This window comes from Patiria miniata, unplaced genomic scaffold (assembly GCF_015706575.1).
Source record: "Patiria miniata isolate m_02_andy unplaced genomic scaffold, ASM1570657v1 HiC_scaffold_3, whole genome shotgun sequence".
Taxonomy (NCBI): Eukaryota; Metazoa; Echinodermata; class Asteroidea; order Valvatida; family Asterinidae; genus Patiria; species Patiria miniata.
This window is the reverse complement of record NW_024037069.1, coordinates 7,293,703-7,320,426: the sequence shown is the minus strand read 5'-3', so window position 1 is coordinate 7,320,426 and position 26,724 is coordinate 7,293,703. Positions and strand designations below refer to the sequence as shown.

At 40.4% G+C, this 26,724-nt stretch overlaps 1 protein-coding gene across 1 annotated transcript; it reads left to right on the top strand.

Annotated features, from left to right (window-relative positions):
• The first annotated feature begins 2,518 nt into the window (after positions 1-2,518).
• LOC119738556 (plexin-A4-like) lies at positions 2,519-25,913 on the top strand. Its single transcript, XM_038213462.1, has 27 exons — positions 2,519-3,661; positions 9,240-9,443; positions 9,820-9,945; positions 10,351-10,466; positions 11,508-11,640; positions 12,149-12,302; positions 12,652-12,751; positions 12,889-13,006; positions 13,333-13,467; positions 13,808-13,903; positions 14,058-14,166; positions 15,003-15,193; positions 15,630-15,784; positions 16,225-16,339; positions 16,489-16,625; positions 17,149-17,316; positions 17,815-17,905; positions 18,836-19,063; positions 19,606-19,782; positions 20,485-20,689; positions 22,672-22,839; positions 23,139-23,219; positions 23,664-23,845; positions 24,070-24,179; positions 24,427-24,589; positions 25,047-25,183; positions 25,598-25,913. The coding sequence occupies exons 1-27, from the start codon at positions 2,519-2,521 to the stop codon at positions 25,911-25,913; spliced, it is 5,058 nt and encodes a 1,685-aa protein (XP_038069390.1).
• The last annotated feature ends 811 nt before the right edge of the window (positions 25,914-26,724 follow it).

Below are 26,724 nucleotides of genomic sequence, written 5' to 3'. Positions count from 1 at the left end.
CTTCACCTGTACATAATAAGTCATGGTTTGTAGAATTGTACACTCCAATAGACTTCTCTTTCTACTGCATGTAGAGTTGAACATTTTGGGTTTTGCGAGTGTAGGCTCAGCCGTTCATCACGGACACTCCTCTGTTGGTTGTCTCCAGTTATTCCTACACACATCTTGTCAGTCGGGTAGACAACTCGATCCTTAGCTTCGTGATTTATCCAGACATGCTGGGTTTATTGCCAGAAAACGTTTTTGCTTTCTCGTAATGCTGGCATTATAAAAACAACAGAACCGGAGCATAACTGAAAACTAGACAGAGAGGTTATTGCGTGTCATGACGTGTCATGATGCAATACTGAATTTCTATGGTTCCATAAGTTGTTTTACGGAAATTTAACGGTGAGAAAGATTAGGCCTACACTCTCTTTATAAAGGAATTGTATTCGGATATAAATGGAAAACAGTACAAGTTTACCTGACATTTAAATTTATCAAAGTAAAACAGAACATTCTTTGAAATAATAGTCAACAATAAAAGGGAAAATTCACTGTAAATTGGATTTGTTTTCGTCACAACTAGATTTCTTGTCAGTCTCAAGAACTATAGAAACCAGTCAGTAATTTAAAAAAAAATATTTTGTTCATCACAGTAACAACTTACACTGAGTGTACCGTCAACTGAGCGAGTTCACCAACCGTTCAGGGAACTGTTAAAAAGACCTGGAGTTTCAACACCCGGAAACGAAACCCCAAAATTTGAACCAGGCCTATGTAGAAACTCAGCTACGGCAACTTAACAAATGATGATCGTTGGCCCATGAAGAAACCTTTCTATTTTGTTTTCCTATCAATATGTTTACAGTACTGCACTGCGTACCATATCGACATTATATTTTTACCACTCTACGTGTGTTGATGTTGCTGTGGCTATGGGCTGAGTGGTAGAGTAATCATTTAACAAACATGAAGAACTTTCATTGGAGTACCGACCCCGGCAACAGTCACTCAACTTTTGCTCTTTAGACTAAGCAGAGGGATCGTGAGGAGAATCACCTCGCACTCCTGAGACAGCCTAAACTATATCTACAACTAACTGCTCTGCGTCTAGCCCATTAGCACGGTTACTTGTGGCGGTTAACACAATGGGCACATTTTGCTCTTTTATAGATGTGACTGCTCTTGTACAATCCAATATTTCCAAGTGTCACAGACTATTTCCTGAGTGCTAGTGATTCAACCTACACTATCAGGTACGTTTGATATCTTGAATTAATAACTTTTCCCCACAGCTTCAAACAGTCGTCATACAGTCATTGGTTATTCCACAGTCTAGTATAATATAAATTATTTATGAGGAAGAACGAATGGGAAACTAAGGGCGAAGACTAATGTGGAATTCTACAACGTTTTGCACTTAAGAGGGCCAACGGTAAACACACAGACTGTACGAACCTGCTTTCAGTCAAAAAAATATCAATAAGGGTTACATTTAAGATTTAATCTCTATAGAACATCAACGAAAAGAGGTCACGCTTAATTGACAAGAAAGACGACAACATTTCGGTTTAATATCCAGTTTTTGAAGACATTCATCATTTCAATCCTTCAAGATATATTTTTTTAGAATGGAATTTCCAAATGCTTCCGAATAATTCTCCTCAATTTTCACGTCTAATAGTGTGCTTGCCAGCTTCGTCAAAATTTTATTTTGATAGAGATATTCCTTGTTTTGTGTTTTCAAGGGCCATTTTTTTCTTAAAAAGAAACAAAAGCCCCATTCGAACAAAATCCAAGGCTTAAAGGTGTTTCTACCGTGTTAATGGTTCTCCACCATTAATATTGTTGCAGCTTGATAGCTTTTGGTAAGACCCATACAGTAGTAGATCCGGGTTGCTGAACAATCGGTTAACCGAGTGTGACATTAACTATCCAGTACATGTACATCGGTGTTAACCAGAAGTCATTGTCAATTCCGAACCAATATTTCTTATAGACGAGCAAAAGCCAACTGCCTTTGGATATCACACCAATATATTTTCCATTTTCCTTTCCACGAAAGTGGAGACAGTTGTGTGTGTGTTTTTTTTTAGAACGATACAAACAATGAAATCGACATCCAGTCCTATTTTTGGATTTTGTTTTGTCTCTTCAATCATAAAAGTATTTAATTTTCACCCCTTTGTATATAATCAGGTAAACGAACGAGAACCTTTTCCCTGAAATTTCTAGGCTTTGGACAAGGGTCCGAAAGATCAGATCTGGACATTCGTTTCATAACCAGAAATTGACTTTGTGCAAAACCAACAGTTAGAACGTTTGTGAAAAAAATCATTTAGAAATAAGGAGAACCATCCTTTATCTGTAAATCTTTTCATTGTATGGATTCCCTTACTGTACTGTAAACCTTGGTAATTTTTATTTATCTATTTTGTTTTTACAGCCTGTGGCTATAGACTTTTCTCTATGACCCACTGCATTGTACAAATCGGTGCATTGCCATCTCAAACATCCCCGTGAACTAAATATTATGGAGTCTTGTAGGAGACACTCCACCCTCCTGCGGGCAATTGCTCTGTCTTGGAGCGTCATCTGCATAAATGTTTTTATCACATCAGCTGAGTGGCACGGAGACCTGTCAGACTATGAGTTGGCCAGCTTTGACAATCCTGATATTTTGGGTGAAAACGAAAGACGGGCATCAAAGTTCAACCATTTTGCCTTGAGTGATCATGGTGATGTCTATGTTGGAGCTGTCAATTGGTTGTACAGGTTGGACGGTAGTTTGGAAGAGTTACAGATTGTTTCAACCTGTGATGCCAGCAGGCCAGATAGTGTGATGCCCTGTCACCTTACAAATAACTACAACAAGATACTGGTAGTTGACAGTACTCGACCAAACAGTTTGATAACCTGTGGTGGTGTGTATGATGGTATTTGTCAGTTACGACAGTTACAGGATATAAGTAACGTGCTGGTGGAATCGGTTCCCAACGTTGCAGGGTTCGAGGATGCATCTACTGTTAGTCTGATGGCTCCAGGAAGAGGTGGGCGAGACATGCTTTATGCGGCTGTTACTTATACTGGGGAAAACGTTGATATTCGAGGACGTTTTCCACCAATTACGGGAAGAAGCCTGGAAAGCAATTCCTTTTTATCAGTATCACAGGAAGCGGATTCGGTTTTTTTTAATAACTGGGCCATAACGAACTCTTATACCATAAAGTATGTTGTAGCATTTGAAGATGAAGGTTTCACATATTTTGTTGCCTCACAGAGAGAGGATTTGAGTTCTATGCAGTTTGTTTCAAAGATCAACAGAGTCTGTCAAGGCGTTCCAAACCTAGACGCTTACACAGAAATTACCTTGCAGTGCAGTGGATCAGATGGCAGTGTGTACAGCTTGGTACAAGCAGCTCACTTTGGACCAGCAGGACCTGATCTAGCGGCATCATTGGGTCTCCATCCAGACAAGCAGGTGCTGTATGCTGTGTTTGCCAAGAACCAACGAGCTCCGAGTACCAGTGATGTACCCATCGATCACTCAGCATTGTGTGTGTACAGGATGAGGGATATCTTGGATGCCTTCAAAGCAGCAGTCACAGGCTGTATAAAGAATGGAAATACCTACTCTGTTGACTATTTGGAGGGTTCTTTTTGCAGTAGTTTCGGGGTGAGTACAGAAGCATATTTGAAATGATGTTGGCATTTCTGTAATGAAATTCAACGATGAATTCCCCGTGCTGTTTTCGAGTTTCACCTCGAAAAGTGGATTTGTTTTTCCCAATTTTATTTTCCTAGCAATATAATGTGTGTCACTTTTAAATGACACATTTTAACTTAAAAATCCACCAACGTTTAGATGCTCCTTTTTGTTCTCACATGATTCTATTTTCATGTAACATCCTTATACTTATGGTACACTTTATGGGAACAACTGGAGATGAAACACGATGAGTAGCTTAATTACTCGTGATAAAATACGGAAATGTTAAATCGTTTATATCCTTGAAGATATGGTAAAAGAACTCAAATCATGAAAAATAAAGGAACGTGAGTCATTGAATATGCCTCAGATTCAAAAATAAAAAGCAATTATTTGGCTGGTAAGTCATTCCAGCACGAGACCCAAAACCCCTTTAAATAAGTTTAAACGTACCACAAAGTATGGAGCAATTATCATACTGAGGAAAATAATTGGTCCAATCAGCAGTTCTAACGAATGACAAGAGCACTGAGAAGCATTATGACTATGAATAGTGAGGATGTTATAACACAAATATACCTTTTCTACCGGGAAACGAAAGCCCAAATACTTCAACTACAATGTGTTTGTCAATTATCAAACTGATTTACTTTTCAACTGAGGATCAATAATAATAAAACAGATCAATTTCTTGACTTTTATTGGAGAAAGGGGAGTTATGTCGGATTTTCTATGGACACTTGAGACTCAACTGCATGGGGCTCCAAAATTCATGGTGGTGCGAAAAGAAGGGAAACCCAATTTTGACAGGAATTTTGACTTTTACTTATTTGAACTGGTTTTTTTTTATAATGTAGCATAAAGTATAGCTCTTCAACCATACAAGGTGAAAAAAATCATTTAAAAATCGCAAGAATAGTGTTATTGTGCTAACTTGAATACAAGTCACCAAAATCACCGTTGTCACGTGTAGGTCTAGTGTAGTGGGTTTTTTGTCTTTAATCAAGTTTCGGAACTCAGTCAAGCGGATGCATTGGAATAAAGCCGTCCGTAGACAAACAGGTTTTGCACATACAATTTTTAAACTACCCTATCTCAGAGACAAAATATGCATGGGCAATACATTTTTTGCGCACTTACGTTTAAAGATCAACATTTTAATGCCATTAAATTGAATTTTTGAAATATGCTCAACAAGTAGGTGAAAATTGCTGTCAAAAGTGGGTTTCCTTCTTTTTGCACCACCCTGTAGTACGTAGCCTCGCTATATACAGTAGGCCTATATGCAGCGAGCGATATTTTGAAATATGGAGCGAGCAACATATGTTTTATAAAAAAAAATCTAATTCGGTCACGTTCTTTTTGACTCGCCCTGTATGTATTACAAATAAGCCGTTATTGCAATTTGACAATATTACTTTATTTTGTATTTTCACGTACTCTAAGCTGCACATTCTGAAATTAAAGTAAAATTGAGTCCAGATTTTTAGAATTGTTTTCACAGATATATTTTTAAACCAACGATTCGGAAGACGAAGACCTATGAAATTTAAAATTTATAAACACGTCAGGTTGAAAAAGTTGATGGAGAATTTCCATTTTACTTGTCCAAAACGTGACCGTGCAAGTGAAAATTGCATATATGCGTGCATTGGAAGGCCCAAATTCAAACTTCGATAATTTCTGTGAAATAGAAAAATGTGAATCACTAAATGCCACATTTTGCTCATCATTCGTGTAGGGAATGGGCCTTCATTATCAACCAAAATAGCGCGTCCAGACAGAATGGTTTTGTTGGGGATTTTACACTTTTTGTGACTTATATACCATTCATAATTGTATTGACCGCATGCAGTGTGTTAGTAATTGAAAGAAAGGTCCGGATAATCTGACCCTTATTCTCAACGAGTTGCAGAATGTTATAAAAGTCACAGCTTTCCAATCGTTGTTACTTTGGAGGCCCCTAAATGTGTTCAAAAAATACATAGCAAACCTGTTATGTCAAGTCAAGCCCCTTTCGTCCCGAAACTCCACCTCATTTTAAGGCTGAACCTTTAAAAAAAAAATTGCAGAATATATGCAACTGTAACGGACAGTCTATGCACATTTTTGTTGTCATTGCTTTCTAGCGCTGGTGCTCCGGCGGAGGGGCTCCGGCGGCGCAAGCCTGACCTGGTTTTGGGTCTGGCTGGCGCGCGCTCCGGAAATAGGCTCCGGAAATAGGTTGCTTAAGTGGGTTTCTTTTATTGGGGGACGCGGGAAAGGTTTGGCAAGATGCCGGGGTCATTGCAAGTTGTTACAATTGTATACATTTGTTCAGACTGTGTGTATTTCTATGCTGGGAATCAGCAGTCGTGGTACTGGTAGCAGTGTGGCAGGTTGACCACAGAGTTGTTGTGCTGAATTAATGAGATGTTCTTCAGAAGTTGGAAATCCTGTGTGTTTGTCCCCTTTTCTTGCGTTTGGCCGGACTCGGAGGACAAGAACCCAATTAGGTCGCGTTACAATTGGTGGCAGCGGTGGGATTCTCAAAGGATTTTCTACAGGATTTTCGGGGAAGAGAAATGGCAAGCTACACGGAGTCGGCACGGAGTATCACTGAAGCCATCGGCGACATTTCCAGGGAAATCGATCGGCTGCAGCGATCCCTGCTGGACAGTTTATGCAGAAATACGACCGGGTCCACGACCGGACATCAGCCTTGGCATGTTGTGCCAGTGACGCCGAACCTATCGACTAGGGACGATACCGGTAGGCGGAGAAAGTCGTGCAGTGTAGTGGGTGATCTTCAGGCACAGTGGCGGGCGGCGTGCATCGAGTCGGACAGCGAAGGTGAGCACCGCCCTGACGTTAGTTGCCGTCGATCCACGAAGAGTCCTACCGGGGCACGCAGCGGTTGCGAGCCTCGTCATGCGGGCAGGCACACAGCAGTGCACACTGACACCGCTGCTAGCGGATCCAGTGTTGCTCATGCGGTTGTTCAGCACGCTGACGTGGAACGTACCGGAGCGGCGCCGCGTGTCAGAGCTCGGGAGTACGATGGGTCATCGTACATTGAGGATTACTTGGTGCATTTTGATGGGAGAAAGCCCTCGACCCTCGATGAAACAGTGGAAATCACGGCCGAAGAAGAGGCGTGGTGCAAGGCAGAACAAGTTGGGCGGTCGCGTGCAGTCTTTCCTTGTCCCAAAAAGGAGGAAACCCTTAGTTCCACAGCCACTGACCAGATACTGTCGATTCTGCGGGAGCTCTTGGAGTTGCAGCGCCACAGCCTGGTGGAGAGAAAACCCAAGGAATGGAAGGCAGGTTGCTGGAAGTGCGGGAGTCTGGAGCATCTCCGAGCACGGTGCCCACTGAAGACCAGCATGAGGCAGGCAGCCTCCCCGCCGGTGCAGGCAGTCCCGCCACCGGTACGGACAGCCTCGCCGCCGGCGCGGGCAGTCTCGCCGACGGCGCGGGCAGTCTCGCCGACGGCGCGGGCAGCCTCGCCGCAGGAGCAGGCAGTCCCGCCAAGGTCTGGCTTGAGGAAACGACCTGCTTCATCTCAAGAGTTGGGACTTTACATCCGAGGGGAAATAATGGACACGGCAGTTAGTTTCTTGATTGACACTGAAACCACAGAGACTTTTGTTTCCACTCGACTGTATGACAGGACAGACACGAAGTTACGACCCGTGCTCGTCGATGCAGATCGCAGGTTCCGCCAAGCGGGTGGGAGTGAGCTGCGCATCGCTGGACGTGCGAAGATGCCGATGAAGACTGGGGGAAGCGAGGTGCTACACAGCGTTTGGGTCGCAGACATCAGCGTAGATGCCATTCTGGGACTGGACTTTTTGCGACAGCATCAATGCCAGCTGATGTGGGACGAAGAATGCTTTGTTGTCGGTAAGCACAGAGTTCCGCTACAAAGGAATGCCGAACCAACAGTACGGGAATCCCCACTGTCGGTGCCTGTGACCGAGTTACAGGGTTCGGTAGATTCCCGGGCATTGCCAAGGGCCACTCAGCCGGCGGTTACTGCGGAACCAGCGCTGGGGCCAATACGCCAGTCAAGGACAGACAATCAGGTTGGAACAGGTAGTCCCGCCGCCGGAGTGGGCAGTCCCACTGCCGCCGTTGGACACCACACGACACAAGGCACCAGTTCGCCCCGCAACCGCCGTGGCAGGGCGGTCCGAAGACGGGGATGTTTGCGACAAGTCAGCGGGGGTGAGACGAAAGACAGTCAGCCAGTTCAAGGCAAGGCGACGTACACATGCAGGGTCTGCGGTCAGCAGTATGTCTCCTCGTTTACTCGGAGGCGGCATGAAAAAGCAGCGCATGAAGAACGGAGTTACCAGTGCCGGGAATGCCCGAAGTCCTACGGACGGTTGGACTACTTGACCCGGCACATGAGGGCCCAGCATCGGGGACCTACGAGTTGTGGATAGTCCTCGCCGATTGTTGTGTTTTTTGTTTGATTTAGGAACCAAAGTGGGGCCTAAATCATCATTAACCACCATTCTTGAGGACATCCCAAAAAAAAAAATTAATAAAATCACAGACAGTTGAACTCTTGTGATTCTTTTTCCAGAAAATAAAGTCATGTAAAACCAATGCAAAGTAAATTCTTTTTGATAACCTTTTTGAATCTTGTAAACATCACTTGATAAAAAAAAGAGAAGTTTCTTTGTTTTCTAAAAGTGACAGTGTTAGTCATGTAAACCCTGTTAAAAAAAAATACAAATGAGTGTTTTGTTCTCTACATAATATATGGGGAAAAAAGAGGTTTTGGAAAATTGTGAATATCAGTTAATGTAAAATTTGTTGTACTTGTGCCCCCTATTCAGGAGAATAGGCCCAGTTTAAGGAGGGGGTAGTGTAACGGACAGTCTATGCACATTTTTGTTGTCATTGCTTTCTAGCGCTGGTGCTCCGGCGGAGGGGCTCCGGCGGCGCAAGCCTGACCTGGTTTTGGGTCTGGCTGGCGCGCGCTCCGGAAATAGGCTCCGGAAATAGGTTGCTTAAGTGGGTTTCTTTTATTGGGGGACGCGGGAAAGGTTTGGCAAGATGCCGGGGTCATTGCAAGTTGTTACAATTGTATACATTTGTTCAGACTGTGTGTATTTCTATGCTGGGAATCAGCAGTCGTGGTACTGGTAGCAGTGTGGCAGGTTGACCACAGAGTTGTTGTGCTGAATAAATGAGAGTTTCTTCAGAAGTTGGAAATCCTGTGTGTTTGTCCCCTTTTCTTGCGTTTGGCCGGACTCGGAGGACAAGAACCCAATAAGGTCCCGTTACACAACTATAACAATTTAAATGGATTGAGTTGTGTGTTAGGTTGAACAAGAAAACCTTGTTTGCAATCCTCTAGCTGATATACATCAATGTGATATAAACACACTAAAGCACTCATTCTCGTTTCATCAACGACTCTCCTTGAACTCCCCGGATTTGTGTGTCGTTGATAATTGCAAATTACCCCCGTTGAACCAAGCTATTGCTTAACTGAGACATCGAGTAGAGGTCTGTTTAATGATTCTTCTTGTTTCTACTTTCGTTATAGATTGACATTCTGGGTCGCTATTTCTGCATACCCACGACCAGTGATAATAATACGCCATTATTCAAGAACGCCAAGGGCATAACCCCCGTTCCATCCACGGCAATTCTAGAGCTGCCTGGTACCCTCATGTCATCCATCATAACCACAATAGAAGTCAACCACACCATCGCTTTAATCGGGACATCGAGTGGAGATCTACTCAAGGTAAATTACCCCTACTCGATTAAGAAGTATGCATGACTGATGTCGTCGTAGAGCCTAATAAGCTGGACTGTGCAGCAGCAATTTTATTTTCAAACATTTTGTTTACATCACTTGCACTCAAGTATTTGGTTTATACTGTTACGATGCATATCACGATTCTCGAAAGTTATTGTTTTTAAAATGAAATAAAGATATCGGCTAGTTTTGGTCTCTCTTAATAAATCGGCTTGCGTGAACGGCGGTGCTTAAACAAACACTCAAGGCAAGCAGTGCCTGGTTGCCCATGTAATTTCCCCAAATCCGTGTCAAATCTTCTTAACTCTCTATTTAGGTGTAAATATATGTATTTAGGTCGTATTTGTCATCTTGTTATAAGGTTCATATGGAAAGTAACACTGTCAGCCGACTTTATGAACACATTAGTGTTGATACCAGTCCAGTTCTGCCAGATGTCAAGGTTAATGAGACAGCACGTGTACTATTTCTCTTGACGGAACAAAAGGTAAGCGCATACCTAACCTGCCGAGGACTGCTGTTAACTGAATAATTGCTATCTCTGCTCCATTAAGCTTCGCCCGTGTGCTTCGCATTAGCAGAAAAGTTGACAGATTTGTCAACAGAAAAGTCAAAAGCTAAGCTGACAAGCAAATTTGTTTTTTTTAACAGCAACTAGTAGATTTCCAGTCATTTATGAAAAGCCACAGAAACACGGTGCTTTGTGTATTATTAATAACAACGAAAAGCATAGCAAATTTGGCCAAATTCACAAAATAAACATTGTTCCTTTGCTTCGTAAACTAAAAACCAGATTCAAGATGGTAAGGAAAAAAAACATGTTTCCTGATGAAATCAAATACTTTTTTTTCTCAACATTAAGATTGTAAAAAAAAATGGATTTACACTTTAGTTGATGAAGCTTTGCGTGGAGAATTGTAGCCAGTACACTACATGCCAAACGTGTATTGGGACTGATGCAGGGAATGATGGAGACCCATATTGTGGATGGTGCACTCTGGAACGAAGGTAAGTCACACGGGATGTCTCCAAAGTGTGTGAGTGTGTCGTTCGAGAAGTTGTAAGAACGGTAGTCTATCACCACTCAGACGGGGTGCAACAACCCCCAACAATTAGATCTGATCCATTAAAAAAAAATAATAATGTTGGTAATATTATAGGTTGTGCACTCTGGAATGGATTGAAGTAATTTATTGGGAGAGTTCATACAGCTGGTCAGTTTAGTTGTTGATTGCGTCAGTGAAAGAACTTCCTTTTTATTTATATAACTAATATAGAGTTCAAGGAGCTTATTCATTGCATGGGTGTCCAATGTTATTTGTACGTGAAAGAAACTTCGTATGATTCATCAAATTCTATGGTGACTTAACGATGTTTCTCAATAAAATCTAGAAAGTAGAGCATTTCATGTTTTTCAATTTTGATGTAGCATATTGAAATTGCAATCGCCGACGACTTTTTCTGTCTGAGACCTCCATGGTTTTACAAATTCTCTCCCTGCCGATCGGATGTTTTATTTACAAATTTAAAACCGGATCTATTGCTACTACGGCAGCGCTACACAACACAAGGCTTCTTGAAATATGAAATGTTCATGCGATTTGTTAATATTGACAAAGTAAATCCTATTTTTTTATATAAAACATTGAGGAACTACTAAAAATGGTTAAACATCAGAAAGCATCAATCTTGGAACAATTTATACATTGTAAACATAATCTAAAATTGGAAAACAGAAGAAACTTTACAGGAGCAAGAGTATCAATCATTGAAACAAATAAAACAAAATTTCTTATAATTTTAAACACTTCTGCTAAAAAAAAATCAGGGGAAAGTGGCAGGGAATCGCCTCAGATTGCACCACTGAGCATCTAGAGTCCAAAATGTTTCGGGGCCCTTAAGCGGGCCCCGGACCCCACGCCGTAAGGGCTTCGCGCTCCGCGCTCCGCGCTCGCATTAGTCGTCGAACCAAAATTACCCCTACGCAATAATTTCACCCTGGCTAGAACCCTAATCCTGATCATGTGATAACATTGCATTCCTCCTTAGATGTACGAGATATTCAGACTGTCCATCACCTGATGTATCTACTCGATGGTTGGCCTACAATGCTGCTCAGTGCATTAATATTACCGATGTAGCTCCTTATGATAACCTACCAATCACAGTCACTGAGCAACAGGTGAGCTAGAGCCAGATGCATTGAAATTACATCTAATACTCACATCCTTATAGGAACAAAACTGAAACATGCTTAAACTTAAACACTTAGGCCTACTTCAAAGTGCAGATTTGTTATGGACATATCCAGATAGGCCTATAGGTACGCGGAAATATTTCATCAATGGGACGCCTATACATGTATAGTTCAAGCGACGCCTATAGTTCAATCATATAAGACATAATCATTTTGCCTCCTTAATTGAGATTAGTAAATATTGTATGCATCTGATTTTCTGTATTCTTAATGCATTTTGGCTTTGTACAGAGACCTGATGTGTATTTGATGTCAAACATCTTTATTATTTTTTAAAATTTGTGACTCTCTAAGAAAATATTTTGGAGCTCACCAATGTATTTCAACTTTGTCTATAGTATCCCTGATTAATGGAGCTAGCTCGTGGAGTTCATTGAATATTAATGAAATTAATATTAGTATTTAAAAATATATTTGTTACTTTCACTTTTAGATCACCCTGACTGTGCAGCAGTTACCTGATCTAGGGACAGGCCAGAGTTATGAATGTCATTTTGGGTCATTCAAATCTCCAGCTACGAAGAATGGTGAAGTACTAGAGTGTACGTCACCTCCTAGTGATGGGATACCTACCATAGAGCAAGGAGGCAAGTGCAATAAGAGACATCCATATGAATTCATTCAGGGCAAAAATATACAGAGCAAACATTCAAAAAGTTGAACAGTAGTTTCCGTCTTGTCCATTCTAGAATGAACTGATGCTTGTGAACCAGCGTGTCAGTTTTCATTCAATCGCATAATTGGGCTAATAAGGATATCAACAGGAAAATGTGTTCATAGGCAGTACAATATGGTACAATGACATGCTGTATGTTAGCATGAAAATGATATCTGCATTTGGTTCCCACAAAAATCGATTTAAAATACACGCTAATTTTTGTGATTGTCTGTTTCAACTCATAAACGAGGTGATTTTGTTCTTATTTTTTTGCTTAGATGATGCAGTACACGTAGATTTGGGTGTCGAATTATCTGAAACTTCAGTTCAATTCATAGACACCGACTTCTACTTCTATGAGTGTTCAACGCACACTTCGTGAGTATTCGCGTATGCCCTATTAATCAGCTGTGTTTAAAATTCAATAGTTTGTTTTAATGCATATCCCCCCAGTACATTTGCCTGTGATATTTTGAATCGATGAATAATGAAATTTTTTTGGGTTGTTTCCGTAGCTGTGTATCCTGCGTTGGTAGTCGCTGGGCCTGCGATTGGTGCGTGTTTGAGAACAGATGTACTCATGAAAGCTCCACATGCACACGACTTAATGAAATCATCATTACTGGAGATAACGTGAGAACAAAAAAATAAGAGCTCAGCCGATACAAATTTTGAAAAGAAAAAGAACTATTAATTTGCTTAAATCTCTTGATTGTAGAATCCTATATGTCGACTTTCGGTAAATACCTATTCTTTGCATTTTTTAAATTGAAAACGACACTAATTGTCATGTACCCCTCCCATTAGGCACACGTGGAAGTATCTGAAATTATACTTTTACTTTGGAAATAAGAAAATTCCTATCAGATTTCTCTTGATCATTAGTTTTAGATTGAAGCTGATGTATATGTTTGGGGAGGCAATGACATACTTTCTTGTTTGTTGGCGTTTATCCACAGAATCCAACCGCTTCTGCAGTCAAAGGACCTGATTTTTGCCCTCAGCTGCTGAACCAGACTGCTGAAGTTCTGCTTCCTAATGACATTATGAGGAGCATCACTGTCAGGACTACAAACCTACCGGACGAAGCTGAGGTTAGTTTATCAATGGCTTAGAAAAAAGCACAAACAAAAACAATGTCAGTCTGTAACCGATGTACACGTTAAGCCCCGTCATTATGCATGTCTACTCTATATCGGTTAACCTTTATTGGATTTGCTGAATAACTGCATTAAAAATGTTGGCGTCGCATTGTCAAGTATTGAGCTTTTAAAGAACGCTGTTTACTTTATAAGACCTTCACTGGAGTCTGTGAAACGCAGGTATGATGGGGATAATACTGCCGAGTACTTCTTAGTTTTACTCTTTCCATACTCACTTAACTTTGCAGAACAATATTGGTCGTTACACCCTTCGTTTGTTTTCCATGTGCAGATTTCTAGCTATAAGTGCAGCTTAGATGTAGATGGATCACCTCAGGCTGTTAATGCAGAACGCAATGGAGATATGATCACATGCCAAGATAAGGCTGTAAGTTAAATTCCAACTTATTTTGTGACTTAGATTGCTATGTGGTTTTTTTATAAGAATGAAAGTTATCACTTATTATGCATACTGGCCAGACACAATGTTGATGTTTTGAGCTTCATGTATTAACAGGTGATTGTTTGCTTGCCTTCAACAGTACACCTACCTATCTAATGTTGAACCAGAGATGGAAGTGGGACTGTCTGTTTCATGGACTGACACAAGCGGTGCTTCGCACATCCTAGATGACACACATGGATTTGATGGTAAGGAATAAGGACCGATTGATAATAATTTGAGGAGATTTACGATTTCGTCAGTCTAAAATGTTCATACATAATTATATTATTATCCAATGAAATCGTCTTCTGTCACAATTCAATTCACAATTCTGCTGATGAGTGCCTTATGGTACAAAACAGTCTGTCCAGAAGAGAGATCTGCCAAAGTTTGATTAGCTCGTATTCGGATTTTTTTGCATAATTATATTATTATATATAATATGAGATTATTTCCAAAACGTGATATACGTCAGTTTGCGAATAATTTCTCACCTAAGAGAATGGTTCTGAAAAGAACCAGAGGTATAAACTCGACGTTCCGGTCAGTATGCTCTGACCGTCTTCATGAGAGTGTCCATGAGTGTTCATGAGAGTGTCTCATGAAGACGGTCAGAGCATACTGACCGGAACGTCGAGTTTATACCTCTTGTTCTTTTCAGAACCATTCTCTTAGGTGAGAAATTATTCGCACATGGTGTTTCCGCAAACCTTTCATTATTTAGTATCTTCACCATGCAAAGCCTCAAATCTTACTTATACGTCAGTTTGTTACCTTTTAGAATCACACCCACTCCTTGCTGCCCAAAGTGAGTATCGAATTTAAGAATACAATAAAGCGAAAATGATGTTGGTTTTCATATTCTTTAAAGTTCAGAACCGTGCAAATTGCCTTTTTTTGAAATGGGTATATCGCGTTTTTAAAATAAACTCTTCATATGCTTTTCATTGTTTGTTATCAACAGTTTTGCATTGGAGTTTGTTCTTTAAAATGTTGAGTTGAAAGCCATGAGATTATCTTGTATTCTGCTCATATCAAACAGTTACATTGTACAAGTGTAAAGTCCAGAAGCCAGACTGCAGCCGTTGTGTTACAGCCCGCTCAGCCCTCGATTGTGTTTGGTGTGGTGCCATGCCGAGCGAGTCTGGTGTTTGCAAACTGAATGAAGTTTGCAGTGAAAATGAGGTGACTTTGGATAACGGATTGAACTGCCCTGATCCGGTTCTGAGTGAGGTACGTTATACAACTCTCCAGTTGAATATTATTCGCTTCGAAGTATCTTGAATATTTTCCCATTAATATTCCAGGCTTGGATACTTGTCAACATGTTTGTAATCATCCATAGTTCTAACAAAGTATCAAAGATTACTGTCACCAAATGAAGCACATCTCATATCCATTTGACGTGCCTTTTTGACAAAATGAAAAAAAGGAATTTCGTTCCCGTGCAAGACCATTTTAATGACTGCATAAACAAAGGCGTTATACCCACTATATAAAGTAGGTCGATATGGATGACTGCATATAAGCTGCTAAGTTGAACAAATTATCTTTCAAGAGCATTTACCAATGCATCTTTACTAATAATGAGTTGTATTGAAATACATTATTCCGTGATATTTGTACTTTTGTGTGTTATGTTATTATTGTTTCCAAAATCACGCATTAGGTATTTCCCTTGACTGGGCCCATTGAAGGCAACACAGTCATAGATGTGATGGGAACTGATATCGGTCGGAGATTTGAGGATGTCGTGTCAGTGATGGTTGGCAATCAGCCCTGTGATCTGGATGGATTAAGCTTAGACTACCAAAATGGAGCAAGGTAGGGTCAAATCATACTTCATGCAAGGACATTACCTTGTTCTTTTTATTCAAGCTTTGACTTATGTTCAGCTATTCAGTTTTTTGTCTTTTTGTTCACATTTTTAAAATCTTTCTATTGAACAATTTCATCGACATATTGCTCTCTGTCAGTAATAATACGTTTTTTTCTCTATATTTGTAGGCAATGTTGGTATGCCCTGCTTAAAAATTATTCGAATTTCTAATCAAATGTTTATTGTATTTTTGTCCCTACAGAATTCTCAATTCACAATCTAGTTAACATCGGAATGTGTGCCATGTTGTTGAACATTGTCATATCTTAAAAGTATACATTTTGTGCTTAACATGTTAACGTTATTATTTTCCAGAGTCGATGAAGTTCAGGAGTTTTGCTCAACCTCCATATATTTAAAATTCATATATCATTTTACGTTTCAGTGTCAGCTGCAGAACGAGAGCAGAGAGTGAAGGAGTTGAGTTGGTTACTTTGACTGTCACGGGTGCAGACGGTACAATGCAACACAGCTCAGGAACAGTCAACTTTAGCTTCACAGTAAGTCACGTCCTGCATCAGTTTTCCTTATACATTGAGATAACCCCTTAGAAATCTGCCTGACATTGGAACAAGCGTCCAGGAAAATGTTCACATTTACTGTTATCATACAATATCTACTGTTTTTATGCAATGTTTTTCGTTACCAGGACCCAACGATTACAGTATTCCAACCCAGCCTCGGCCCAGAAGCCGGTGGGACGGCAGTTAGTGTGAATGGCACAGCTCTCAACACAGGACGCAATATTGAAGCGTTCATCGGCGACAATCCTTGCAACATAACAGGGTATACACATCATTATTCAAATTGTTGCGCATACGGCAAAAATCGAAGCATTGTCTAATTTTCCCCTCTGGAATGAAATTTATTGAAGCATTCATTGAAAACAAATAACAGTGTGTTGTACGATCATTATTAATTCAGGAAAAAGAGGTATCTCCCCAACATTGGTACAATTTCTAGTTTCAACAAAATCATTTGGACTTCTATCAAGCTTCAGTTGCTTAGATTTTGTTAAAAAGGTTTTCCTTTCCCACCTTTGTGGAACGGCTTTTGTTAGTTATATATTTTATTATAAAAATCTACTTTATCCTGTTCTGTTGAATTGCTCTAAATTCGTCCAATTTCCAATTACCTTGAAAATAATTGCTATACATCCATCCAGTATTAAAAAAATACTTGACACAGAGGCCAAAAATACTTGACACAAAGGAGCATCATACACAGAGATGAATCCACCTTTAAGTCTCTGCAGAAAACTCTGCATGGCCTCTGTGTCAAGTATTTTTTTCTTTCCCAAAAGGTTCAGCCAACCAGATGAATCCATGCTAGAATGCACAACTACTGCTGGCCAAGTTGGATATAAAGATGTTGTGAAACTCTCCTTCGATGGAGCCATGAGAACCTCATCAGATATGTACACGTACACTGAGAATCCTACCATTATTGATGTGTCTCCTCTGCAAAGCATCAATTCGTGAGTGTACATGATTTATTTTCTTCATCTGTTGTACCATGATGGGCTATTTTGTAAAGCTATTTTGGTATAGCTTTTTTGGTATATACTTCAATTTGTATCGACCACATTATTTCTACCTAATTTGTATTGCAGCCTGTATTGTCCAATGAAAATGTCTGTGTTTTAAATATGTTTTAAACACCAACAACAAAATGAGGGTAATAGTGAAATGTTATGTTTCTGTTGTTAGATACGCTGTCAAGTAGCAAGCTTGCAACCAAGTTTATGCATGGCTGTTTTCAGAAGCACACTAATACAAATCTTCTTATTACTGAAGAATACTGTTATTTGAATGAACAGTGAAATGTTATGGCTGATTCTAAACTTTAAAATGGCATTTGCTGAAGGTGAACACGTGCGTGCATTTCTAAATTGTTTAAATTAATGTTACACCAACCAGTATCTTTCAGTGTAGAATGTTTTTCCAGTATTTGTTATCGGTGTTTTAATTGTCAGGGGTGGTCGAAATTTGACGGTTACTGGGACTTTTCTAACCACAAGTAGAAACCGTCAAATCGTTGTCACTAATGGAAACGGTAATCGTAAAGTGGAGGTGAGAAATGTGTTTTGATCTCTGCATAAATGATTTTATATTTGCCCTATCCCTGCTCAACCTCCCCTTAACCACCGATCTCTATCTACTTGCTCCACTATTGCAACATATATATAATTAGGAAGCTTTTTAAATCCTTTAGATTTTAAATTTCGTTCAGTTACTGCGAACGACCACTTTTAATTAGGAAATGGCAATAAGTGTACTATGTAAAGTGTGACAGCCATTACATCATGAAACACTCACATTTCTGTTTTGAAGTAGAAACAAAGAGAGGTGCCATATTGTCAACCAGAGCTAATGCTGACCAGAATTGTAAACTGATGACCATGGGCGTCGCGAGGGGGGGGGGGGGGCAAGGGGGGGCACTTGCCCCCCCCCCTGGAAAAAAAAAAAAAAAAAAAAAAAAAGACGCAAAAAAAGAAAAAAAAGAAAAGAAAAGAAAAAGAGGCGCGAAGACAAAGTGGTGTAAATTTAATGAGTTGGGGGGGGGGGCAAAATGTCCCTGCCCCCTCTAAAACTGATAAATCGAAAATGTGTTGAAAAAAAACAAGCATTTTTGGTCAAAATTTTTTTTTGCCCCCCTCTAGAAAAAATCCTGGCGACGCCCATGCTGATGACGTCTTTATTTTGCAGGAATGTGAAGTTAAATCTGCAACAGACATGTTGCAGATTACTGGAGTACTTTGAGGACCCAGTGATCCTAAAAAGGAAACTTTTTAAAACTTCTATATTGCTGAGTTACCGCGAACGACCACTTTAAATGTGAAAATGGCAAAAAGGGTACTATGTTAAGTGTGGCAGCCATTACATCATTAAAAACATTTCTGTTTTTAAAGTAGAAACAAAGAGAGGTGCCATTGTCAACCGGAGCTAATGCTGGACAGAATTGTCAACTGACGGATGTGGGTCTTTATTTTGCAGGAATGTCAAGGTGAATCTGCAACAGAGATGTGGTGCCAATCTCCTAACATAACAGACCTCGACATGAGCAATGATAACTTGACCTTTGGCTTCATCATGGATGGGGTCACTCAACTGTTGACATGGTCTCAGGATAACGATGCCGACTTGGAGTACTTTGAGGATCCAGTGTATGATGAATTTGAAGGTGGTATGAAGGACAAAGAAGGAGAAAACCTGAAAATCACGGTTGGTATGCGTGTCTTATGTTTTGTGCCTATCCTTTTCATTGTTGTGTTCTTTTCTATCTGTAGATATGGGGCCTGTCGGTAAATTGCACGAAGCACACTTATACAGTGCTTTGCATGTCACCTCTCATGTGTGACTAGACTAGGCATAAATTCAAGTTTGATGTCTCTTCCTCCTGAGTGGATATTCCCCAAAAAACAGTAGGCTTAACTTGGTAACTCTTGCTGAGTTACAAAACTTCATATCAAACTCAGATCAGTCATTGCAAAGCAAATCTAGATGTGATGTGAAATAAAAATTAAGGTTTTTTTTTTTTTTTTTTTTACCTCAGTCCTCACTCGGTGTGTATAGGAGTACATGTACATGAACAACGACAGAAAGTCTTACGTGTGACATAGTTTATGACCTTTCTATTTAGAAGTAAAACAAGTGTTGCACATTTTGTCACAACCGAAAAGACTAAACTCTTCCGAAATATACCAATCCAGATACCAATAGTTTTCCAACAATTTAGCTGAAATTACCTATGGATGCTTTGACAGGGCGAGCGGATTGACAGCGCCATCACAGCTGAAGAAATCAATGTGACGATCGGCGTAGAGAGCTGTCCCGTTATCCTGATCAGTGACAAATCACTCGTATGTAAATTGCCCGATGAGGCACCAGCAGCCGGTGACTACATGGGAAAAGATACCGATGAAGGTCTGCCTGTGGTATGGGTAAGTTAGGGGCCGATTCATGTATGAATCAGAGGGTGGGGTGGGGGGTTAGCTGTCAAGTGTTTTTTTCTTTCAAGGTTTTTCCTTCTTTTGCGGTCCCAAGGGGAACAAGTTTATCCTTTTTTTTTTCATTGTTGTGAGTACAAAATTGTGGGTCATTTTTCTGATATTGTCCTTAAAAACTTCTCAAAGAAATAAAGTTTTTCTGAAGCTTTTCAACAAAATTTTAAGTACAACTTTGTAAATGTAATGTTCCTTCTCACTTTTTGTTCAATTGTTTCGACATGATGAATAGTTAACCAATTAGAAAATTGGAATCAGTATTTCTCCGGTCAAAGAATTTCATAATATTCGGTCATTACACTCCCGAAATCTGAAGAGAAGACCCCTCTGGCTGTAAATTGACCACGAAAAGCGGCTCATCTCGGATTGAATATTATTAAGCTAGGTTTAAACATTGTTCCTCAGATGGATTGAACATCTGTTATACTCAATCCGAAAGGTTCAAAAACACCCAACATTCGGCCAGTTCTCCCCAAAACGTAATTACACTACTTTGTCATTGTTGATTGTTTCTTCAAACTTCAAGTGATTATTATACCGTCGATATTAACAAACTGGTTAAGTCTATGTCAGTTGTATTGAATCGTTTATTCAAGTCTATGTTGAATCGTTTATTATTTTATTTGTGTTATTCCATAGGTTCGCCACAATAACCTACAATCGAGGTTGGGCTATTTGGTCTATCCCAGTACGGTGCCACTTGTTGCTATACTTGTACCGAGTTTGGTCATTCCACTCTCCATGGCGATACTGCTCACTGCTACCTTTGTGTACTTCAAACAGTTGCAAAGGAAGCGCACCCACGACCGAAGACTATTGGGCAGGATAGTGGCGATTCATCTCGGTAAGTGCTGGTGGCAAGAGATGACTGCAGTTTACTCGAATATTTAATTCCTAAGTGCTAGAAACAGCTGCACAAAACTGCGGTGAAGAGAGAGTATCATCTCAGTCTATATGAGTATGCTTTTGTAAGTTAAAATCATAAAAGGTTTGCGGAAACACCATGTGCGAATAATTTCTCAACTAAGAGAATGGTTCTGAAAAGAACCAGAGGTATAAACTCGACGTTCCGGTCAGTATGCTCTGACCGTCTTCAGGAGAGTGCCTAAACTGTGGTCCCATGGCCCGGACACACTTCAAGACTTCCTCCAGCATCAGCTTCACCATGGAACAAGAACAGCATGCCACCATTCCTTTCCTGGACGTCAAGAACTCCAGGAATCCAGATGGCACCCTGGGACATAGCGTCTACAGGAAACCAACCCACACCGACCGCTATCTCCACCAGCGGTCGTTTCATCACCCCAGCATCAAGTCATCGGTCAACCGCACCCTAGTACAGAGAGCCTTTGAGGTCTGCGACCAAGACAACCTCAAGCGTGAACTCAAGCACATCCAGGCGTCACTACAACGGAACGGCTACAAACCCAACCGCATCACGATCAGCAAACCTGACCAACGGGTCTCCTATACCCAAGGTCCTTCCACTGTATCTCCCTCAGTCACTCTTCCTTACATAGGTCCAGCTTCTCATCATCTGCAACGCATCCTCCGACAAGCCGGCGTCAAGGTGTACCACTCATCTGGCAACAAGCTCCAAGGCAGCCTCCATACTCAAAAGGACAAGCAGGACTCCTCTTTCAAGGCGGGAGTCTACCGCATTCCATGTGAATGCGGCAAAGTCTACATCGGCGAAACCGGTCGGAACCTTCCCGCTCAAGGAACACAGAGCACATGGACGGCGAGGGGATTTTGACAAATCGGCCAATGTCAAACATTCCCACATCAACGACCACAAAGTTGATTGGGATGCGGCCGAACTCTTCGCACCGATCCAGTTCTGGCATCCTAGACGCATACGGGAAGCCATCGAGATCCGCAAGCACAACACAGTTCCGCAAGACATCGGGTTTCAACTCAACGACATCTGGCTCCCACTTCTCCAGACTGATGGGTCTCCTATACCCTAGGTCCTCAGCTACCACCTTAGACTGATGGGTCTCCTATACTCTAGGTCCTCCCTCTACTGACACTGCAACCCTACTGTTCCACTTCAGTGGACACCAAGCTTGTTCTAAGATCCTGTCTACTTGGCATCCTCACAGGATGCAAACTTCTCACTTCATTGACTTCGCCTTTTGCTACTTTCTGTATTCACTTTCTTAGAGTTTAGGCACTCTCCTGAAGACGGTCAGAGCATACTGACCGGAACGTCGAGTTTTTACCTCTGGTTCTTTTCAGAACCATTCTCTTAGTTGAGAAATTATTCGCACATGGTGTTTCCGCAAACCTTTCATTATTAAATTAAAATCACTTGATCGCAAGACGGCAAAATGGTAAACAACACGAAACCCTTTCAAATTTCAAAGCCAATTATCCTTCATCTCTTGTGTCTACCGGCTACTTATCAATTCCTAATTTTCAAATATAATTATGATAGTTTAGAAAAAAATTAAACAGTACTTAGCTGCACATCTTCGTATTAAACTATATTCTACTTCTAAAAAAACTCTCAAGATGGCTGCTAACGGGCAGCCAGTTTTTGATGGTAAAATACATGGCAAAAGAATTCAAATGGCGTGCTCCTCATTTGACTGTAAATTGTCAAGTTGTAGACAGGATGAAACAAATTTCTCCACACAAAAACAAAAATAAATATAGAACTCTTTTGTCAAGATTGTGTTTACCATTTTAGACAACTTGTGAATCTTGTGTAGCATGCAAAGGTTGTTTTGTCTGTTGATTTGTAAGCCTGAACGTGCTCGTAAACTTATCACTATATTACGTTATTTACTGTTAATGCGACATTGTATCTCTTTTCCTCAGAAATTGACTCCCACGTCAAAAGACGCAGGTGGTATAGATCCCAGAAACAGTCGGAATCTGCTCAGCCAAAACAAAAGCGCATTGTCCTGAACAACAAGGTCAGCTTCGTTCCCGACGACATTCATATCGACTTCAGCCAACTGGAATTGGGGGAAACTCTCGGACAAGGTAGTAACTTTGTACGAGGAAACAATGAACACTTTATGAGTTCAAAGTGTAAGCTGTTATTATACCTGAGAAGAAGAGGCCTACATAAAGGGGCTGTGTGTGCAAACCGTTATTTACGTGATTGAAAAACATTTTCACGTTTCGACCTTTACGAAATTATTTAGACTTGGCCAGTCGCTGGGTCTGTTAGTAAGTCGGTAGGTCGGTAGGTCGGTTGGTCTGCCATCTGGCTAGTTCTTCGGTACCAGCAAAAGATAATCAGCAAAGATGAGTATATAACACTTGAATAAATTTTACAGGTGCATTTGGGCGTGTACTGAAAGCTGTTCTACACGATACGTCAGGTGAAGATCAAATTGTGGCCGTAAAGACAGTGCAAGGTTGGTGATGAGAATGTCGGCCATTTGTGAGAGATGTTTTCTATGACAGTATCATGGATTCAAAACAAAGCATTGAAAAGTTGTTCCTCGGTTAAAAAAGGGCCCATTTCAGAATGGTATGCATTTTGGTCTTGATTATACTTGTTGCTGATTAGAGTTACAAAAGAGGTGTTGGATGACCTTATACCGAGAAAGAGGAACTAAACAACATTAATCATTGTGCGTCTTGAATGAAAGAGCCGAAAGAGTCTTTTCATTCAGAATTGCGAATTGTAGGTTGTAAAATGATCTTGAACTGAATCGAATGTGTCTCTGGGTTATTGCATTTCTCTGGTGATGAATATAAGTTGAAATACAAGTTCCGGTTTTTGTGTAGTAGCTTGACCAAATGTAAGTTGGGCGTGCCAGTTATCACATATAAATGCCTTACTTTTGCATGTATAGACACCTCGGACCCGAGAAATGTGGTGAAGTTCCTGGAGGAAGGCCTGATCATGAAAACCTTCGACCATGTCAACGTACTGGGGCTTCTGGGGTTGACCTTTGACGCGGACAAAAACCCCTTGGTGGTGATACCCTTCATGGCCAACGGTGACCTCAAGACATATCTGGTCAAGAAGAAACAGGTATGTAGTCAAGAGCGATCAATGTCGATAATAAGTAGTGGAAGGTTTGATAAAAGAAATGGTGATGAGTGGCATGAGTTTGAAACTCACTTAATGGTGATTTTGGTAGATGTTGTTACGTTTAATAATTAATAGTTCACTCACGAGATTTATGAAACAAAATGCTGTCCCAGTTCTGAGTGTGGTATTTGTTTATTCATTGGAGGTTTTTACTTTCAATTTAGACCTTGGCGACATCTCTGCTGATGAGGTTTGCCTTACATGCCGCACTCGGTATGAGTTACTTGGCTCAGCACAAGTTTGTCCACAGAGACCTTGCTGCCAGAAATTGCATGTAAGTGTATCCTCTCTTCTATATCATCCGGGGCTTTTACACATGTCTTTGTATGTGTGTTTGTGAGTAAAAGCAAAATGAATGTTACGAAAAATCGGTCAGCTGTTTCATCAAAAATAATTTTAATGCACCAGAGATACCGAGGGACATGCATTCATTGAATTAACTCCAGAGTTCGAATTAATGGCATTGCAGTTCTTAAATGATGTGACCCCAAAGTAAGATAAACTTTTGACAACCTCATTAGGGCGAACAGTGATCTTCTGGTGAAGATAGCGGATTTTGGACTATCCCGTGACATGCACGAATCGGATTACTACACAAGCGGCGATGCCCAGGCTAAGCTGCCTATCAAATGGATGGCTCCCGAGTCCATGGAACGTCGAGTGTACAACGCCAGGACTGACGTGGTACGCAATTAAATCCATCGTTGATTGGAATGTTAGATGATGTTTAGATAAAGATCTTAACGGAAAAAAAAACAAGACACATCTCTTTGCGTTCTGTGGAACTATCCTTCGAAGAGAAACTACATGAACTTCGATGCCCGGTCATGAAACGTCAGTTTATTGATAATTTACATCGGGTATGTTTTCAAGGCGCCTGACCCTCATTAGCTGGAGTATTTCGTCTTAAGACGCCCACCTCGAACTGATTTCTAAGTTAACTTAGTAATAAACGTTTTATTTCAATTTGACACAAGATCTCATTAAACAGTTCAATAAAGACTCAAATACAATGTAGCTTGTATCTTGGCTACTCTTTCTAGCTTGCTCATGTCAACTGTTTGATAGCTCAATTGAACAGGCATCATTAGAATGGTCTCTTACATTGAAAAAAATATTTGTCTTCTTTGGTTTTCTACAGTGGTCATACGGTGTGCTCCTGTGGGAGATTTTCAGTAAGGGTGCAAAACCGTATCCAGGAATTCCCAACCAAGATGTGTATGATTTCTTGAAGAGAGGTCAACGCATTGATGCTCCCAAGAACTGCCCGCCAGAAATGTATGTTCAAACAGCGGTCTCCATTACCTTTAAATAATAACACATCTAATGCCGTTTTAACTTCTGTAAAAGTATGCATGATTCTTTTTATATATTTTACTCAAATTTTTCTGAAGGTGAAGGGATCTTAATGCATCTTCTTTACTCTCAAAGGTTTTACATAATTGAAAGTAGGTATAACACTCTCTAGTTGTGAGAAACAGTGAAGAGTGTTTTGTTTGGGGTTTTAAATGAAAAAAGGGAAACTCAATTCTCAAACATTTTTCTCAAAAAAGTAGGGTTAATGTGCTCGAGTAATCAGTAATAATGGAAAGTGTATTGTCGGGGGTTTCAAGTAAAAGCGCAGACACAATTTGATATACGATCAAGCATGCAACATCTAATGATTCTTGTTACATTTGCTGACTGATACAGCTACGGCATTATGGTACGTTGCTGGCAGGACAACCCCAAATCACGTTGCACCTTCGTCCAAGTTGCTAACGAGCTGGAAGAACTGTTGGAAGGAGACCGCAACTACGTAACAGCTCCTAGTGCGAGTGTGGTTGGTATGCGACCCATCGAACATCGCGAAGAACCTGGTGTCACAGACGACAGCTATCTGGTCCCGATGCAGCAGGAGACCGCCTTTGGTGCTGACGGCCCGTGTAGTGACGGAGAAACCAGCCGGAGCCATGCGACCGCCGCCCATGATCCCTTGGATTATGTCAATAAAATTGTCATTAGATAAAGTGTCCTGCAAATTCCCAGATAAGAAATATCCGAAAAGAAAATGGTTTGAAGAAAAAGTCTGTTTCAAGTGGCCAATATATTAAAATCTTAGCTTATCAAGATGGATCTATAGGACACACTCCTTGCTCACTTTCATTCATAAGAAAAAAGATTTAACCTTTCTAGCGTTTTGTCTCTGTGTGTTGGAATAAAATCATTTACAATATATAGAAGGTGGCAAGCTAGACTTATAGCTAAATCATTTGTTTTTTTAAGCGTCACAACCAATGCCAGAGGCCGTTTTTGTTTTTCGATTGAAGTTTTTGTGGTATTTAGTAATCTGAGGTATTACTGTCGTTCACCATCATTGAATCAAACGTTCATGGATCCTTTTTTTTTATTGCTTGAGTAATATTCGGATTTCCCGCAAATGAGTGTAAGATCGGTTTTTTTTAAATTGCATACATGTTATAATAATACCTGCGTCATTTAATCTAATACATGTACATATAATCTTCCAGTATTGTTTTCATTGACAATGCCTAGCTAGGCAAATTGCAACATTTTAAAACATGATCCTAAGTTATCTGCAAGTAATAAGTTGCCGATTGGGAACTTTTGCAGAGATTCCTACACGCTGGACAAAACATTTATATAAAAATGGTTGAAGTTATCAGGAAATTAACGACTAGGCCTATATAGGCACCGTAAAGGAAACAAAAAAATAACAGCACTGTAATTTTATTTAACGTATTGTTAATTTGTCCAGCATTTAATTATTAAGATAAATAGTGTATTACATAATTGACATTTTATATTTTGAATACATG

Bases quoted from the DNA above. Each gene is read 5' to 3' on its own strand.
- LOC119738556 (XM_038213462.1), top strand. From the start codon at position 2,519: ATGGAGTCTTGTAGGAGACACTCCACCCTCCTGCGGGCAATTGCTCTG. The intron at 15,194-15,629 runs GTACGTTATACA...ATCACGCATTAG, and splicing joins CTGATCCGGTTCTGAGTGAG to GTATTTCCCTTGACTGGGCC. The intron at 17,317-17,814 runs GTGAGTGTACAT...TTTAATTGTCAG, and splicing joins CCTCTGCAAAGCATCAATTC to GGGTGGTCGAAATTTGACGG.